Genomic DNA, 15,041 nt, shown 5'->3' on the forward strand with positions numbered 1-15,041 from the left:
ACTGAGGACGAATTAGGGAAATAACAGTATCCACAAAGTTATCAGCATTCATTCATTTCCTACCAAGTAGGATCAGGGAGTCAAACTACCACAGATTGTAGCTGCCCAGAAAAGAAAAAAAGGAAAAAACTGAGGGCAAAGATTAGCGGGGCGGAAATGGGGGTTATATACAGGTTATATACAGGTGGATTATATACAGGGAGAGTGGGAAGAAATGACTCAAGGAGGCATTTCACCAATCCTGGCACTATGAGATGTACCATGACTTGGTATAGGCAATTTGATACACCCTTAACATATGTAATACAGAGGAACCAAGATTGTCCCAAATGCCCAAATTCATTAAAACCTTGATAGAATATAATTTCCCCAATAGATACTACACAGAATAAATAAAAAGCATAACTTTCTTAGACCCTTGATGAAGCACATTTTGAAACATTTTACTGATTAAAAACATCTCTTCAGTGGCCAGGGTTGAGGCTCAGTGGTAGTGCGCTTGCCTAGCATGTGTGACGCACTGTGTTCAATTCTCAGCACCATATAAAAATAAATAAAATAAAGGTCTATCAACAACTAAAAAAATATTTTTAAAAAACTCTCTTCAAAAAGTAGATGATAAAATCTACTTTTGAGCAGCACTAAGTGGCTTCCCTCGGCACACTTGGCTTTACCCACATGTATGTAAAGGATGATTTTGCTTATGTGCAACAGAATCTAGATGCTTAAATAACAAAAGAGGGTTATTGAGTCACTTGACCAACAAGTTCAGAGGTAGTGAGAACTTCAGATATTGTTCAATCAGGGATCCAACTCCAGTCTTCTGTTGAGTCCTTCCATTCCATCCCACTTGTTGACTTCATCTTTGATGTTGCTTCATTCATGTAGCCAAGTGGCTACTGCAAAATGTCTCACACATATACATTACAATTTCCAGAGAAAGAGAATACCTATGTCCTAGGATTCCCAACCTATATATTGAGCTTCATGTTGATTGGTTCACATCTGAATTTGTTCACAATTTGCAAGAAAGCCATGCTAAGACAGATAAAACCCAATCCAATTGTTGTGATTAATGGAGATGAGATTATAGCAAGTCCACCTGGACTTTGGAGAGTGACTGTATTCACCAATTCCATATAAACTACATGGCATATCTAAAGTTAAAGATGGAATTTCCAAAGGAAAACCTGAAAGTTATTTGGAAAGAGAAGACTGGAAAATCCCAAGCAGGCAACCAATCAGTCTTCACTACAGGCACAGTTTAAATGTGTTCATCAGCAATTTAGGAGTTGTATTGTATCCTGTATTTTAAAAGCTACTTTTGAATACTCAGAAGCAAACATCAAGTGTCTGCTGCAGAAGTGAAGAAAGAGTAAAGAAATCTGAAGAGCCCAATTCTGAGAAATCTCATTGATGAATATGGGAAGATAGGAAGATCCAGTGTTGTGCATGATTCTCAAGCCACTCGTTCATTCGTTCATTCATTCATAGAACATTTTTAGAGTGATTAGTCTATGCCATAAATGCTTGATACAAAAGGATATTTGACTTCAAGGTATTTTTCCTATCACACACTATGGAATTATAAGTAAATGTCAGAAGTTTTGATATCTGGAGTAATTGCCACTTCGTAAAAGTAAGGCCACATAGGAAACATAATGGTGTCTTTACCATACCATTTGATATTTCCTCCATACCTAACTCTTGTACAATGCAATCTCTAACATAAGCAAACCCAAGAATACTTATTTTTCAATGAGCAGCTCTCTGAGAACAGTATGTTAAAATGCAAATGGAAGCATAATTTGTCTTACTCTGGTTCTCGTGTAAACAGTCACAAAATCTAAGAAAAATAATATGATCCAACTTTGGTTGTTTGGTAACAACAGTGGATCATTGTTGTCTCAGGGAGCTTTTATGTGCAAAATACATTTTGATAATAAAGTGAATTCCTTTAAGCTATTAAATTCTGTGCCCATCTGGGGAAATATTTGGGGAAATAAATATAGCCAAAAAGATATTAAAAGGAAAAATAGCAAACATAGTTGATTTTTGACAGTTTTTTTTGTATTCTGAAATCCTAGGTCCATATCATAGTGATAATACTGAAAAAATTCTAATCACTTTGTCATTATTCCCAGCAGTGTCCTGGAGTTCCAATTCTAAGGGCATGGCTTTCTGGAGGCATCTAACATGAAGATATAACTCAGAGAATTTTTTGAGAAATTGTTTCTTCACATGAAGTATACTTGATAATAACATTTTAATGTAATATTGACATTTCTGGTTTTTAACTCTGTGGAGCAGAATCTTGATGAAAAAGAAAATCACTTGTGACAGCTTCAGCCTGAGTGTCTAATATCATAGCAATTTAACCCGGTTTTATCCTATATCAGAGGTACTCTATCAAAAAAGAAGCAAAGTTTCCTTCATGTTTTACTTCATTTACGGAAGTGAATCCTTTCTCACAACAGATAATGCCAAAATTGTCTTAAAGTTATTAATTATTAGAAAGAATATTGTGAAAAATATTGATAGCTTATTTTGGAGGTTTGTGGTAAATAGTTGAAATATTTTATAATTTTATTTATTCGAATATGTACATTTTTATATATTTAAGTATTTTGATTGAGAATTTATTTGGACTGAACTGGTCTGAGTCAGTCCAGCAACTAAGACGTTGAGCCAACCATCATATTCTCGTGACAGTTATGGCTAAATAGAAGACTATCTTTACTCTTGCCAATTGTAATATGGTCCACATATCGATAGCATCAGATTTATCTTGAATCAAGTGGGAAATGCAGATTCTCATCCCCTACACCAGATCTACAGAATCAGCATCTGCATTTTTAATAAAATACACTGGTAATTGAAGTCCTATCTACACAATGTGATTTTGGCTATGGCTACACATTACAATCACTTAAGAGTACTTTTAAAATGTTTTGATTCCCAGGCTTATACCCAGATCAATTAAATCAGACCCTGTAAGAATGGAACCCTTTCTTTCTTTCTTTCTTTCTTTCTTTCTTTCTTTCTTTCTTTCTTTCTTTCTTTCTTTTTTTTAATAGTACTAGGGATTGAACAACCTCTGTATTTTCTAAATGCTCACCAAGTTATTCTAATGAGCCACCAGGTTTGAGAACTATTGATTACACAATGCCCAAATAATCAGCTAATTCAGTATATTCTGAAACAACAACAACAAAAAAACCAATTACTTAGCATTTGGTACCACTCTATAAATGATTGATTTTTTTTAACTTTTAATAAGTTTGCTTTGCTACTGCGTGAACACAGCCTATTACAGCTCCAACTGCCCAGAAGTGTATTGTATTGTTAATCAAGAAGAGGAATGCTTTACTATCCCAATTAATTAAAAAAGGTTTTATGTTTGTTTCTCAACCACTTCCTTTTACCAACCCTATTCTCCAGCCTGACAGATCGCAATGATGAATTTTATACACTGTGCACATTTTAACCACTGCATCTATGGATTGTCCACTCACTTCTCCAAGTACTCAGTTCTCATTTTTCCCCTTGAGCATTCCCTTCTCACCCTAAGAAAAATGAATCCCTCCCCTAATTCTCATATGGCTCACATCTCTTCTTTTATGGTCTTACGTAAGATCTACCAATTAGTGAAGTAAACTTACCTGTTGTTTAATTTCTCTATGTAATCAAGAATTTTTAACACTCTGTATCAAAATCTTAAATGTGAATGGAGAAGAAAATCATAGCATAGTACATATGACTATCATTGTTCCCATTATAGGTGAGAAAATTGAGTCTCAGGTAGGCAAGGTGATACGTGTGTAAGATTCAATAAACTATTTTTCCTGTGACCATCTGTCTAAAAGTACAGAGAAATTTAGATGGTCTTTGGGTGTGTGGGTACATGAGCCTGTGTTTGTGTTTCAAACAGAATATAGTATTTAATTATAACTCTGGTGTTGATTAATGATGTGGAAACATAAAAACATACTTAGAGAAATTTCGTTCTCAAAATCTATGCCCACTTGTCTTTAGAATGAACGCAGAGATTTTCTTTTTTTCAATAACTTTGTGCCTTTGATGAAAAGCTATTAAAACTTCATGAGTGAGTCAGGAGGAGGTGGTCAGGGTGGTCAGATTATACTTCTTTCTTCAAATTTTTGTTTTGTTATGAAAGTAACACAAGGACAACTTTTTCTTGAAAAAAAATAGAACACTATACATTTGACAAAAATCTTTTTGTCATTCAACTCCAGTATGCCCATCTCAGACTCCCTTTTCTCAGTAGCAGTCAATTATTTATACCTGTGAACATGCTTTAAAATGTTTTTCAGTGTGCTCAAGAACATATAAATAGTGTGCTATATAATTCTCAATAGTGGCAAAGTCACTTATCATGTGAAATGAAATACTCTTGGGAATTAAGAGTTTCACTTATATGTCCAAAATTAAAAAAAAAACCTGGGAAAGATATCTAAGTCGGAGTTTGATGGAGTTAAGATTCAAAATTATATATCAATTCTGCAGAATAATGCCCTGAAGACAGAAAGATAAAAATTTACCCTGCATAAATATTAAAGTCCTGCATAAAGTATAGGCAACAAATGGAGAGTTCTGGTTTAATATTAGTTTATATGAAAAAAGACCTAGAGGTTTGGTTATCATATTACTCAAAATGTAATAAAAATTCTAGTTCTTTGAAAAGTCAGTAATTCTCATATCTAAAATAAAATTTCTTTAAAATATCAGGGATTACTCCAAACTAACTTATTTTTGAAGGAAAATACTAAATTGTGCAAAATATAGTGATCTCCTGGTTCTTGTTTGGAGACTTAATATGTTCTTCATAATGCTTTCTTTCTTTTTATATTAAAACAAAACAACAAAAAGCAATGCCATGTAAAAGAAAGCTTTTTTGTTTCCCTTCACTCATATCCTTGCATCTTTATTTTAATATAAAACATTCATTAGATATCATGAGATCTTTGCATGACAGTTATTGTGAGTCATTGCAATAGTATTCATCCTCCATGTTGATGTCTTCTTGAATAAGGAACTTGCCTTGTGGAATGAATGTCACTCAGAGTATTTTATGCTGATAATTGTCTTGTAGGATGATTTATATTTTGGTGAAGAATATTCACACCCAACATTCTTTGCTGCAAAGTCTGGGATGAAGAGCAGGAAAAATGAGGACATTCTGTGCATGAGACTTGTACTTCCTGCATTGGAAGAGGATTTTTTCTTTGGAACTTGCCAAAGATATAGATTTTTATTTTTTAAATTCTGAAACAAGAACATTTAGAAGTTCTTCATCCTCTGATTACCTGAAAAATCCCTCCATAGCCTTATGCTTTATGGATATTTTCTTTTTATGATTATATATATATATATATATATATATATATATATATACACTGATTACATAGTGCACAAGGAACTATAGGTTTACAGAGATGAACTGATTTTTGCCTAATAAAAAATTAATATTATATCATAAAATATCATAAGTCTTGACCTCTATCCATTTTTTTTAAAAATAAAGCAACCTTTCATATCAACATGGTGATTCAGAAAATGGCAGCTTGAATGAGAAGGAAGAAGCTGAATCAGTGGAACAAATGTGTCGATATGTTTTTAAGGACACCAAACCATGGTTTTATTTGAATTTATCTGTCTTTGCCCTGATGTCTACTGCAGCATATGAGAAGGGGATTCAAGGTCTTAACTCCATTACTGGTTTTATTCAACAATGTCAGACCAATAATAGGTCTTTATCTACTAGTTTGTGCTGCTCCAGATAGAGTAGCTCATTGTAATTCTTCCCTCCAGTTTTTCTTCCACAAGGAAATATCTATATATCTTGGACCTGTCTAATTATCTACTGTGTGAAGAATAGAAAACTGTGAGACAATTCCTAGGCTCATTGTTTCTGGGCTTCAAAAAGCTCAATAAAGTTTCTACCTACATTTTCTTGTTTACATAGTAGAGCAAAGTGGATCAAACAGGTAAAGATTTGTGGCAACAGAGATGTTGCCTTTGTACAATATAACACATACTGTGTATCACAGAAATATTGTGCCACTTCTCTGAAGCTGACATTGGAATGACATTGTAATCCTGGCCATCTGTCTTCCTCCTCTAGATGTCGATGAATGTGCGGTGGTGAATGGAGGCTGCCAGCAGCGCTGTATTAACACTCTGGGCACCTTCCACTGTGAATGTGATACGGGATACAGACTCCATGCTGATGCACGCACCTGCATAAGTGAGTAAATATTAGAACCAGCTTGAAGCCATTTTCAATGAAAATCGACCTGCCCATGTGGGGACAGGAAGAAAAGGTTTTCCTATTGTGGAAATATCTATAGAAGCTGATAGTTCTCAAGCACAATTCTGTCCTGTAGAATAAAAAAAAAAAATGCTATTAAAAGACTGAAAGAAAAGAAACATGGGGAAAGAAATATAGAAATTAACATTCAAAAGCAAAGCTTGAATCTCTAAATGTGGGAGTATTTCCATAGCATATAATTTCTGATGTATTCAGAGAAGTATAATTTGTTGGTTATTGCTTATGTAAAGCAAGTACAGCACAGAGCCACAATGAAGTGAGGATGCTGAGCCCTTGTAATTATTAGCTATAAGTTTCTCATTTCAACCCGGGCTTAGAACCGGATTCAAAATCAGAGTCATGATTAAAATTCAGTCCTCATGAATATTATAACAGATTATATGTCGAAGACCTTAGAGTTACTCAAGCACAATTAAAACTGCACACATTGAATCTACATTATAATATATTTATTTGCATCACACTGTTCCTAAATATAACTTTTGTGTGATTACATTATTACTTTTTATCTTCTTTGTATGTTTCTAAATTTTTATGAATTTCCTAAAATGAGAAATTTAAGAAGTGTATACTACTTCTATAAAGAGAAGAAATAGAATAAACTTTAATAATAACAGTCCTAGCCTTACAATGTGTAAATGTTCCTTGTTGTTTTCACTGAAGTCATGTACATAAATGTATTTTTTAATTAAGTCATGATCCTAAGATGATGTAATGATATATTACACTTTTAACTCCAGGTGCCCTTTAAAACTAACGATCTCTTTAAAAAGTAGCACTTAGTATAGCTGGCTTTATTTAGATAGAATGTGTTAACTAGTCCACCCACCCAAGATTATAGGCATCTTATAATTTATTCTACACAAAACTTGTAATAGAAGTCAGTTTCCCCTAGTTTCATAACATTTTCTCCTTCTTTCTATATTTTACTATGTATTATATGAAGTAAGAGAAGACCAAGGTAAACAGGTGAAGACATCCTGGTCATAAATCTGATTTTGGTATGAGAAACAAGTTATGAAAGTATGTTAGCAAAAAAAAAAAAATACTTTTCAAAAGTCAAGGTCAAGTAATTGTACTAATATCTAGGGAGCCCAATATCATAATGATTCTATCTACTGCAAACACAAGCTGTGGAACAGAGCACAGGCACACTTATTTAATCAAAACACCCTCTTCTTTTGGCAGGATTAATGGTCTTAGCAATGAGATTCCTTTTCCCAGCCCCAATCCCAACCTTGTAAGGTCTTCCACTGGTAGCATCCTTAAGCTGCCTCTATTAATTCTCTGAGTCACAAAATATTTAGCAGCAGCAGGATTATTGATACTTGCAGATGGGGTATTTATCAGTAAAAGCTGAGCTGGTGAATTTTTGTATCTGATATACAAATTTTTTTGCAAAGTAGTGATTTATATGAATCAATGATATCTGGTCTTTGTGATAAGGCAAAATAAACACTCTAGTTACCAATTAAATTGTGTTTACAAGAATAATTAGTTCTCTAAACCCTGGAAGTTATTAGCTATTTCTGAGTAAAATCATTAAGCTCTCTTTATTCCTTACCATCACTGCCCTTGAATTTTCCAATTTTTGTTTTAATGACATCAGGTCAAAAGTTGAGTTGGATAAGGATGTTATGGTTTATCTTTTATATTCCCATTTCTTAAAAGCCAATTCTTATTGTGTATGTACATGGACACTATGATAATAGCTTATTTGCAACTCCATAAACTGATTTCTTTATGCAGAATTTCAACATAGTATGCAAATTAAATTGATTCAAGTATATATATGATGAGTAAATTAAGCTAATGAGAAGTAGGAAATTCATGAGTGTAATTATTTCAAAGACTTTAACTCCTTGGATTCCATTGCACAGGAAGTACTGGACTTAAAACCCAGCTCTTGACCTTCATGAAAAATTTTATACTATTGTCACATGCGCACATAGAAGTATTTGTTTCCTCTCAAGAGACACATCTGACACAGTTTATAATTACCTCAGTCTTGTTAAAAGGAGTTCAAGAAGAATTTCAGCACTTTGTATTCAAAGTTTAATAAAATGACCTTGAGGGCAACTGTTTGTTTGTTTATTTATTTTAAAAGAAAGGCTTTACTATAGAGAACTGAGTGTTACATTAGTTTATTTTGGATTAAATTGTAGGAAGGTTCCATTATTTTTTAAATAATTTTAAAACTGAGTTGTCTCACTTTTCCTTTGGGATATTTTAATTGACAGAAAACTGAGAACCGTGATTGATGTATATTAGGAGATTATGTTAGAAATTTGTTTTGACCAATGGTAGAGTCACAGAAGAGAAGATGGAGCTATGAAAATTTATGATTTTGGCCTTGTGGTCTCAGTTTCATATAACAAATTTGTCTGTAAAGTTTTGGAATGCATGTAATTTTTTGGAGGGAAGGGCTTATAATTTCTCTAAGATTCTTAAGTCTGTGGTACCCCCAAATATCCCATAGATCTTTTTGTCTTTTTGAAGGCACTTCTTAAAAAGAAGTATACATGGGAGAGTCTCATGACACTTACATTATGACACTGACTTATGATACTGCAATATGGGCTGAGGCCAAGTTGTCAGTGACTGCTTCTGCCTACATTCAATAAAATTCCAGGCCAGAGGCCTCCATTCCTGCCCTTGAGTAGCATGGCACCTGGCCCACTGTCATGGTCCTGAAATCAGGAAAGCTAGTCTGTGGAGATGTCCCTCAGGTGAGGAGCATCACAGCAAATGAAAACAATTGCCATTGTTTGGTGGCACAGAGCAAGCACAGCACAGAGAAGCAGACAAGTGGAACCCTCACCAGATTTTCAGTGTTCTGCCTTAACATGGATGTTACCAAGACTAACAGTTGAAGATCAACAACTTATAAAAGGAAAACTAGGCTGGGTGTAGTGGTGCATGACTGTAACCCAAGGTACGCGGAAGGCTAAGGCAGGAGAGCTGCAAGTTTGAGACCAGCCTAGGCAATTTAGCCAGACCTTGTCTTAAGTTAAAATAAAAAGGATTGGGGATATAGCTCAGTGGTAGAGTGCTTGCCTAACCTGTGAAAGGCTCTGAGTTCAATACCTAGTACTGCAATTAACAACAAACAAAAACTACATTTTAGCAATGTTTAGAAAGTCAGAGATGTTTATGTTCATATTATTTGCCCATTCAATCTCATCCATGTAGATTAGGGACAATGGTACAGTGGAATTCGGATTGGCAAGTGAATTCCAGAAAGTCACTGAGTCTCTCTACATCCCACTTTCCCTGTGTGTAAAATGTAGAAATCAGATAAAGTTTTCTTAAAATTACTTCCACTCTGAAGTGTTATAATTTACAGAATTTTCAAAATCACTAAATCATTACATAGCATCTACTAAGTAAAGCTATTGGATTGTGCATAATAACTCTCTTATAGAGCTGTAATTAAATTTGGAAAAAAAACACAAAAGTTTATAGAACTAAGACTTTACAAAGATCAAGCATAGAAACAGAGTGAAGATTCCATGATCTAGTTTAATTTTTTTAAAAGTGAGAAACTGACATTCCAATTTAATAAAAATCAGTGGATAAGAAATGTTTTATTGAAAAAAAATATTCAGTGGGTGGTGCTTTTGCACTGTTTTCCATATCATAGAAGCATATCTAGAAGGAATTCAAGGAATAATCCAGCCCCAACTCCTTTCTTAGAGATAAGAAGACTCAGAGCCAAAGAGATCAAGGAACTTTCACTCTGAGAAAGAAAAACAGTTTCAGGAAAACCTAGCTAATACCACTCCTGATCCAATGCCTTCAAGTAATATCTGATATATATTTTTAAAGATAGACCAAGAAAATCATAAAGACACTGCTAGATGAAATTCTCACATTCTGTTATAATAAATGGAGCTAAAAGTTAAAACAATATATTTTTCACAATAGCTATCAATAACAGAAACTTACCTTATGTCATCAACCTATAAATTTATACTTTATATTTCTCTCCTGTATTTTGGAAATAGGCTCCAAAATACCCTGGCTTCTCTCTGTTCTCTTAAGTCACTCTACTTTAATGCCTTACTTTACTCTTAAATTACAATATATCTCACACCCCCCACCACCACCTTCCCTATCAAAACTCTACTTACCATGGTCCATGTTAAATATCATCTGTCCTGTTAAGCTTTCTCTGAATACTCCAGCTGAAGATATTCCTTTTTTTCTTTAAGAAATGCCATGTCATTTGTGTTGCTTTTATGACTATATAGATATATAACAATCTTATGAAAGATGACCAGCTCAAATCCTCATTCAGAATCATGTCCTTCCTCTGATGTATTTGCTGAAATTGGCCCTCTCAGAGGGGTGAAATTATGAAATGATTGAATATTTTAATGCTTGCCTAGTTCTCTTTCCTCTCTTTCATACCTTTGGCACATAGGTCTATTAACACATGTATTCACAAATAAACAAATGGAATCACTTATGTCTGCATAAAGAAAATTTAGATAGAGGATATTTTAATTACTTTCAATCTCTAACACAAGAATTCTTCATTTCCAGTTGCTTGGAATGGTCAGGATCTGTTTTTCTTCAATGGCCCCGTTTTATTCTTACTAAATGAGAAGAAAAAATTAATGGTTACCCAGAACTAAAATTTAAAGATTTTTTCTGTGTTGGTAAGTGTATATATAACATGGTGAAGTCAGTGTTATACTTTAATTACAAGTAGGCAGAAGTTGGGTGGCAAGAAGGTATAACTGAGAAGGTTGATTAAAATAATGATTTTAATAATTTCTCATTGAAACTTGGAGCTTGAATAAATTTCTTTATATCAGATTTTCATAAGTTTCATATTTTAAGATAATGCTAACTTTAAAAATATAAAGCTGAGAAAACCATTAGAAGTGCTGGTCTTCACACAATGGATTCTTTTGTTTTTGAACTCAATATTCTCATCAATGATGTCTAAGTTTTATTTGATAAGAGGAGAAGAAGATACTTTCGAGGAAACGCAAGAGATTTCCCTCAAATTGGAGATGAAAGAGGTTAAAGACTTTCATTGTAACTACCTTTCAATTAGTTGCATTATTTATGAAGACAAATTAGAAACAGAATTCACTTCAGATGACAGCTGATGTCTTGAATAAGGCTATGTCAGGTTAAAAAATTTGTTTAGTTTGTCAGATTGATGGCATCTCTCTGTCATTATCAAATTCATCACCCTAGAAATATTAAGCATTTTTGTGTGGTAGATGGTTAAATTTAACTCTTGAAAGCTGAATTTAAAGAACACTTCCCCTCTGCCCACCTTGTCCCCATTCTGTGACACTGTGGAAAATGATGAGCTTCTCAAATTTTCAAACAGTTTTGAATATTAAACTCAATTCAATAACTTTTTTCATCCACTTGAATTTCAGGAACACATTTAGAATTTTCTCTTTTTTCCTTCAATTTTTCTACAGATTGTAGGCTCAGGAAGATAAGACTTGCAGTTTTAGATAGACACAGATTGAAGTTTGAATTCTCACTACATCAAGTAAGAATTATGTGATCTTGGCCCAGTTACTCAGTCCCTCCAATTTTCAGAGGCTATGTCATCTCTGTCTCTATATTTGTATCTTTAGCTAATAAAACCAGGAAAATAATTTACAATATTCAGTATTATACATTGCACAAGAGCACATATCTTACAGAAGAGTGTCTTAACACACAACAATGGTTACCCATGAGGCTGAGAGTAAATGAGAAACTTTTCCAAGGACCAGAGTGTGATGAGAAAGTCCCTTGAACTGCTCACTGTGATAAATTCCACTCTCTGTGCCCGAGGTTAGAATAAACACAAAGAAGACAAAACAATGAAATGCTAGCACAATGGTCTTCATGTTTGGTTAGTGCTTTTTCTTCTCTCTCTGTGGGAAATATCTTAACATGCCATCCTTTGGGATAAGTTTTAGGATTTTTTTCTAGTTCCACTTATAAAATATTTAGAAAATATTTTATAGTACATATTGTATCAAATAATAAAATCCTAATGTTAAGCAGTAATTAATTTTGGTTTCCTGTGTTTCTTCACTGACTTCGTAATGCATTGTAGGATACCCACTGTGGGATGAACTCAAATGTGAAGAGATTAAAATAGTAACTGGAACACAATGAATGCCCAATAAATAGTGGCCTAGATCAATAATTTATCTACTCCTACATTATTTTCCCACAAACAGAGCACTCATTCTATGCAGAGATACTGAGAATTGGAGATTCTTCAATATGTACAAATAAGAATCCTAGAAGTTAGCTTTAAATTACACATTTATGAAAATATATCATGGCATTTAGGATTGTGAGAAAAAAATAATGCTAATATGAGAGTGGTACATCTTGGGAATAATTTTTGCCTCCTCTTTGGGATGATAATGTTAACTTCATCATGTAGTTTAAATATACACACATTGTGTGTAGCTTTGATCTAGCCAGTAGTCTCTATGTTGGGTGCAGTATCGAATGTGACAGTATCAATTAAATCCTTGATTCTTTTCCTGACACTGAGCAAGCACTCAGTATACATCAGCTAATTCCTGCAGTTGGCCATAAATCATGGTACTAAACAAAATTATGGAGGGTCAGATGCCATAGGTACAAACTTGCTTTGGGGATCAGATAGCTTCCATTGTGCATCTTTGTTGGTAGGTACAATAGTAAGAATGTGTCTTCTCTCCAAATTTGCATGTTGAAATTTTAATCTATCAATGATAGTATTAGGAGGTAGGGCCTTTGGGGAAGTGATTCGATGATCAGGGTAGAGCCCTTCTAAATGGGGTTAGTACTCTTATTTAAAGAGGCCCATGAGAATTTGTTTGCTCCTTCCACCACATAAGCATGCAGACAGAAGGCACAGTCTATAAAGAATTGACCCTTACCAGACAATAATAATCAACTGGTGCCTTGATCTTGGACTTTCAGCCTCCAGAATTATGAGAAATAAGTTTTTTGTTATTTACGAGCTACCCAGTCTATGGTATTTTGTCATAGCTGACCAATGGACTAAGACAATCGACTTTTAAAATATATATTCATTCTTTTAACACCTTCTCCATTTTTGCATTTTTATTTTTTTTATTTTTAGAGCAATGTTCACAACTATATTTTGACTATATGATGGAATTCTCCCATTCTCATTTATCAGGAGGTTGCAAATTTATACTCAATGTTTCCAAAAGCACTGGGGGCAGAGAGCATCAGGCAACTTATGTATTTTTACAGGGCATAAAATGAAAAAAGACATTGAACATAAAATAGTAACTTCCTGCATCTCAAAAAATCAGGAGGAGTAAGTGCTTGCAAATACCAGCTAGAAATGGAAAACTTAAATCCAAACCTAGTATCACTGTACAGCTTTCAGCTACTGAGAAAAAGAGACCACAGGACTTCATACTTTGAATTTTCTGAAATAACAATCATAGAGACATCTTTTTGGTGGGTGGGAGAATTTAGTGATTTCATAACCTATGTCTTTTATTTTACAGAGAATACAAATCCTTAGCCAAGGGGCTTCGAAAATCGTAATCCCACCCAGAAACCCAAGAATTAACCCTCATCTCTGTCTGCTTTGCTCTTACGTCAGAAGAAAAAGGTGCTCAACTGTGTTTTAAAACTAGTTTCCTCATATCTGAGAACCCATCCTGACCTCCTCCTTAGAATCTTCTCTCTCCTCTTTTACCAGCTTCTTTCTCTCCATGTTAAAAAAAAAAAAAAAACAAAAACTCCTCCCTAAAACATTTGCCATGGTTATTAATAAATAATTCACTGTTAAGTTCAAGGAGCACTTTTAATTCCTTATTTTGCTTCATATCTTGAAAGTAGTTACCTTTCCTTCCTTCTTGATTTCTCTTCTCTTGAAGAGAATTTTCACTTGATTCTCTTCCCTATAATGATTCCATAACTTCTTTCATGGAGTCTTTTATTTCTATCCACCATGAAAGTCCTCATGATCTTCAGAGTTCAAATTTTGTCCCTTTCTTCTTTGCCAACTGTGATTGTTTTCCCTTACAATGTTTTACCTACCTCAATTAGTTAGAGGGGAATGATGCCCAAGTCAGTATCCCTAGAGGAGCTCACTCTCCTTGTTACCTCCACCCATAGATTTGGCTACTGCCTGAGTTCCTTTCTCCTAGATGATGTCCCCCTGCATTAGCAGTAGGGTGGGTCTAAGACTGAGTCTTCCTTCCCCACCCAACCAACTCTTCCCTTGCATTCACCTTTTTGAGAGTCAGGACTTCAGGTCACCCTTTTTCCAGGCCAGGATAGCATAGCCTATTCATGGCTTCCTGCCTCTGATTCTACACATCTAATTCCCCAGTAATGCAAATGGGCACCACCACCATAGCATTCCTCCACTATGACTGCTCTAATTAAGGCCCTTATAATTTCAGAAAGGTTTTTGCAATTTATCTTAACTGCTATCCTGTATACATGTCCGTTTTAATCCATTATCTTAAGTACTGCCAGAGCAATCCTTTTAACATCTAATTTAAAAATTAAGCCAAGCACCATGATACACACCTATAATCCCAGCTACTGGGGAAGCTGAGGCAGGAGGATCTCAAGTCTGAGGCCAGCCTCAGCCACTTAGGGAGAGCATGTCTCAAAAATAATAAATTAATTAATTAATTAATTAAAAAAGGCTGGGAATGTAGCTCAATGG

General features: G+C 34.3%; 1 protein-coding gene across 1 annotated transcript in view; it reads left to right on the top strand.

Annotated features, from left to right (window-relative positions):
- LOC113187260 (EGF-like and EMI domain-containing protein 1) overlaps window positions 1-15,041 on the top strand; it is a 528,706-nt gene that overhangs the window by 433,727 nt on the left and 79,938 nt on the right. The window contains exon 6 of the mRNA XM_077795506.1: window positions 6,146-6,268. Coding sequence (XP_077651632.1) covers window positions 6,146-6,268 — 123 coding nt within the window. The remainder of the gene's footprint in view (window positions 1-6,145; window positions 6,269-15,041) is intronic.

Source organism: Urocitellus parryii, chromosome 2, assembly GCF_045843805.1.
Source record: "Urocitellus parryii isolate mUroPar1 chromosome 2, mUroPar1.hap1, whole genome shotgun sequence".
In the NCBI taxonomy this organism is placed as follows: Eukaryota; Metazoa; Chordata; class Mammalia; order Rodentia; family Sciuridae; genus Urocitellus; species Urocitellus parryii.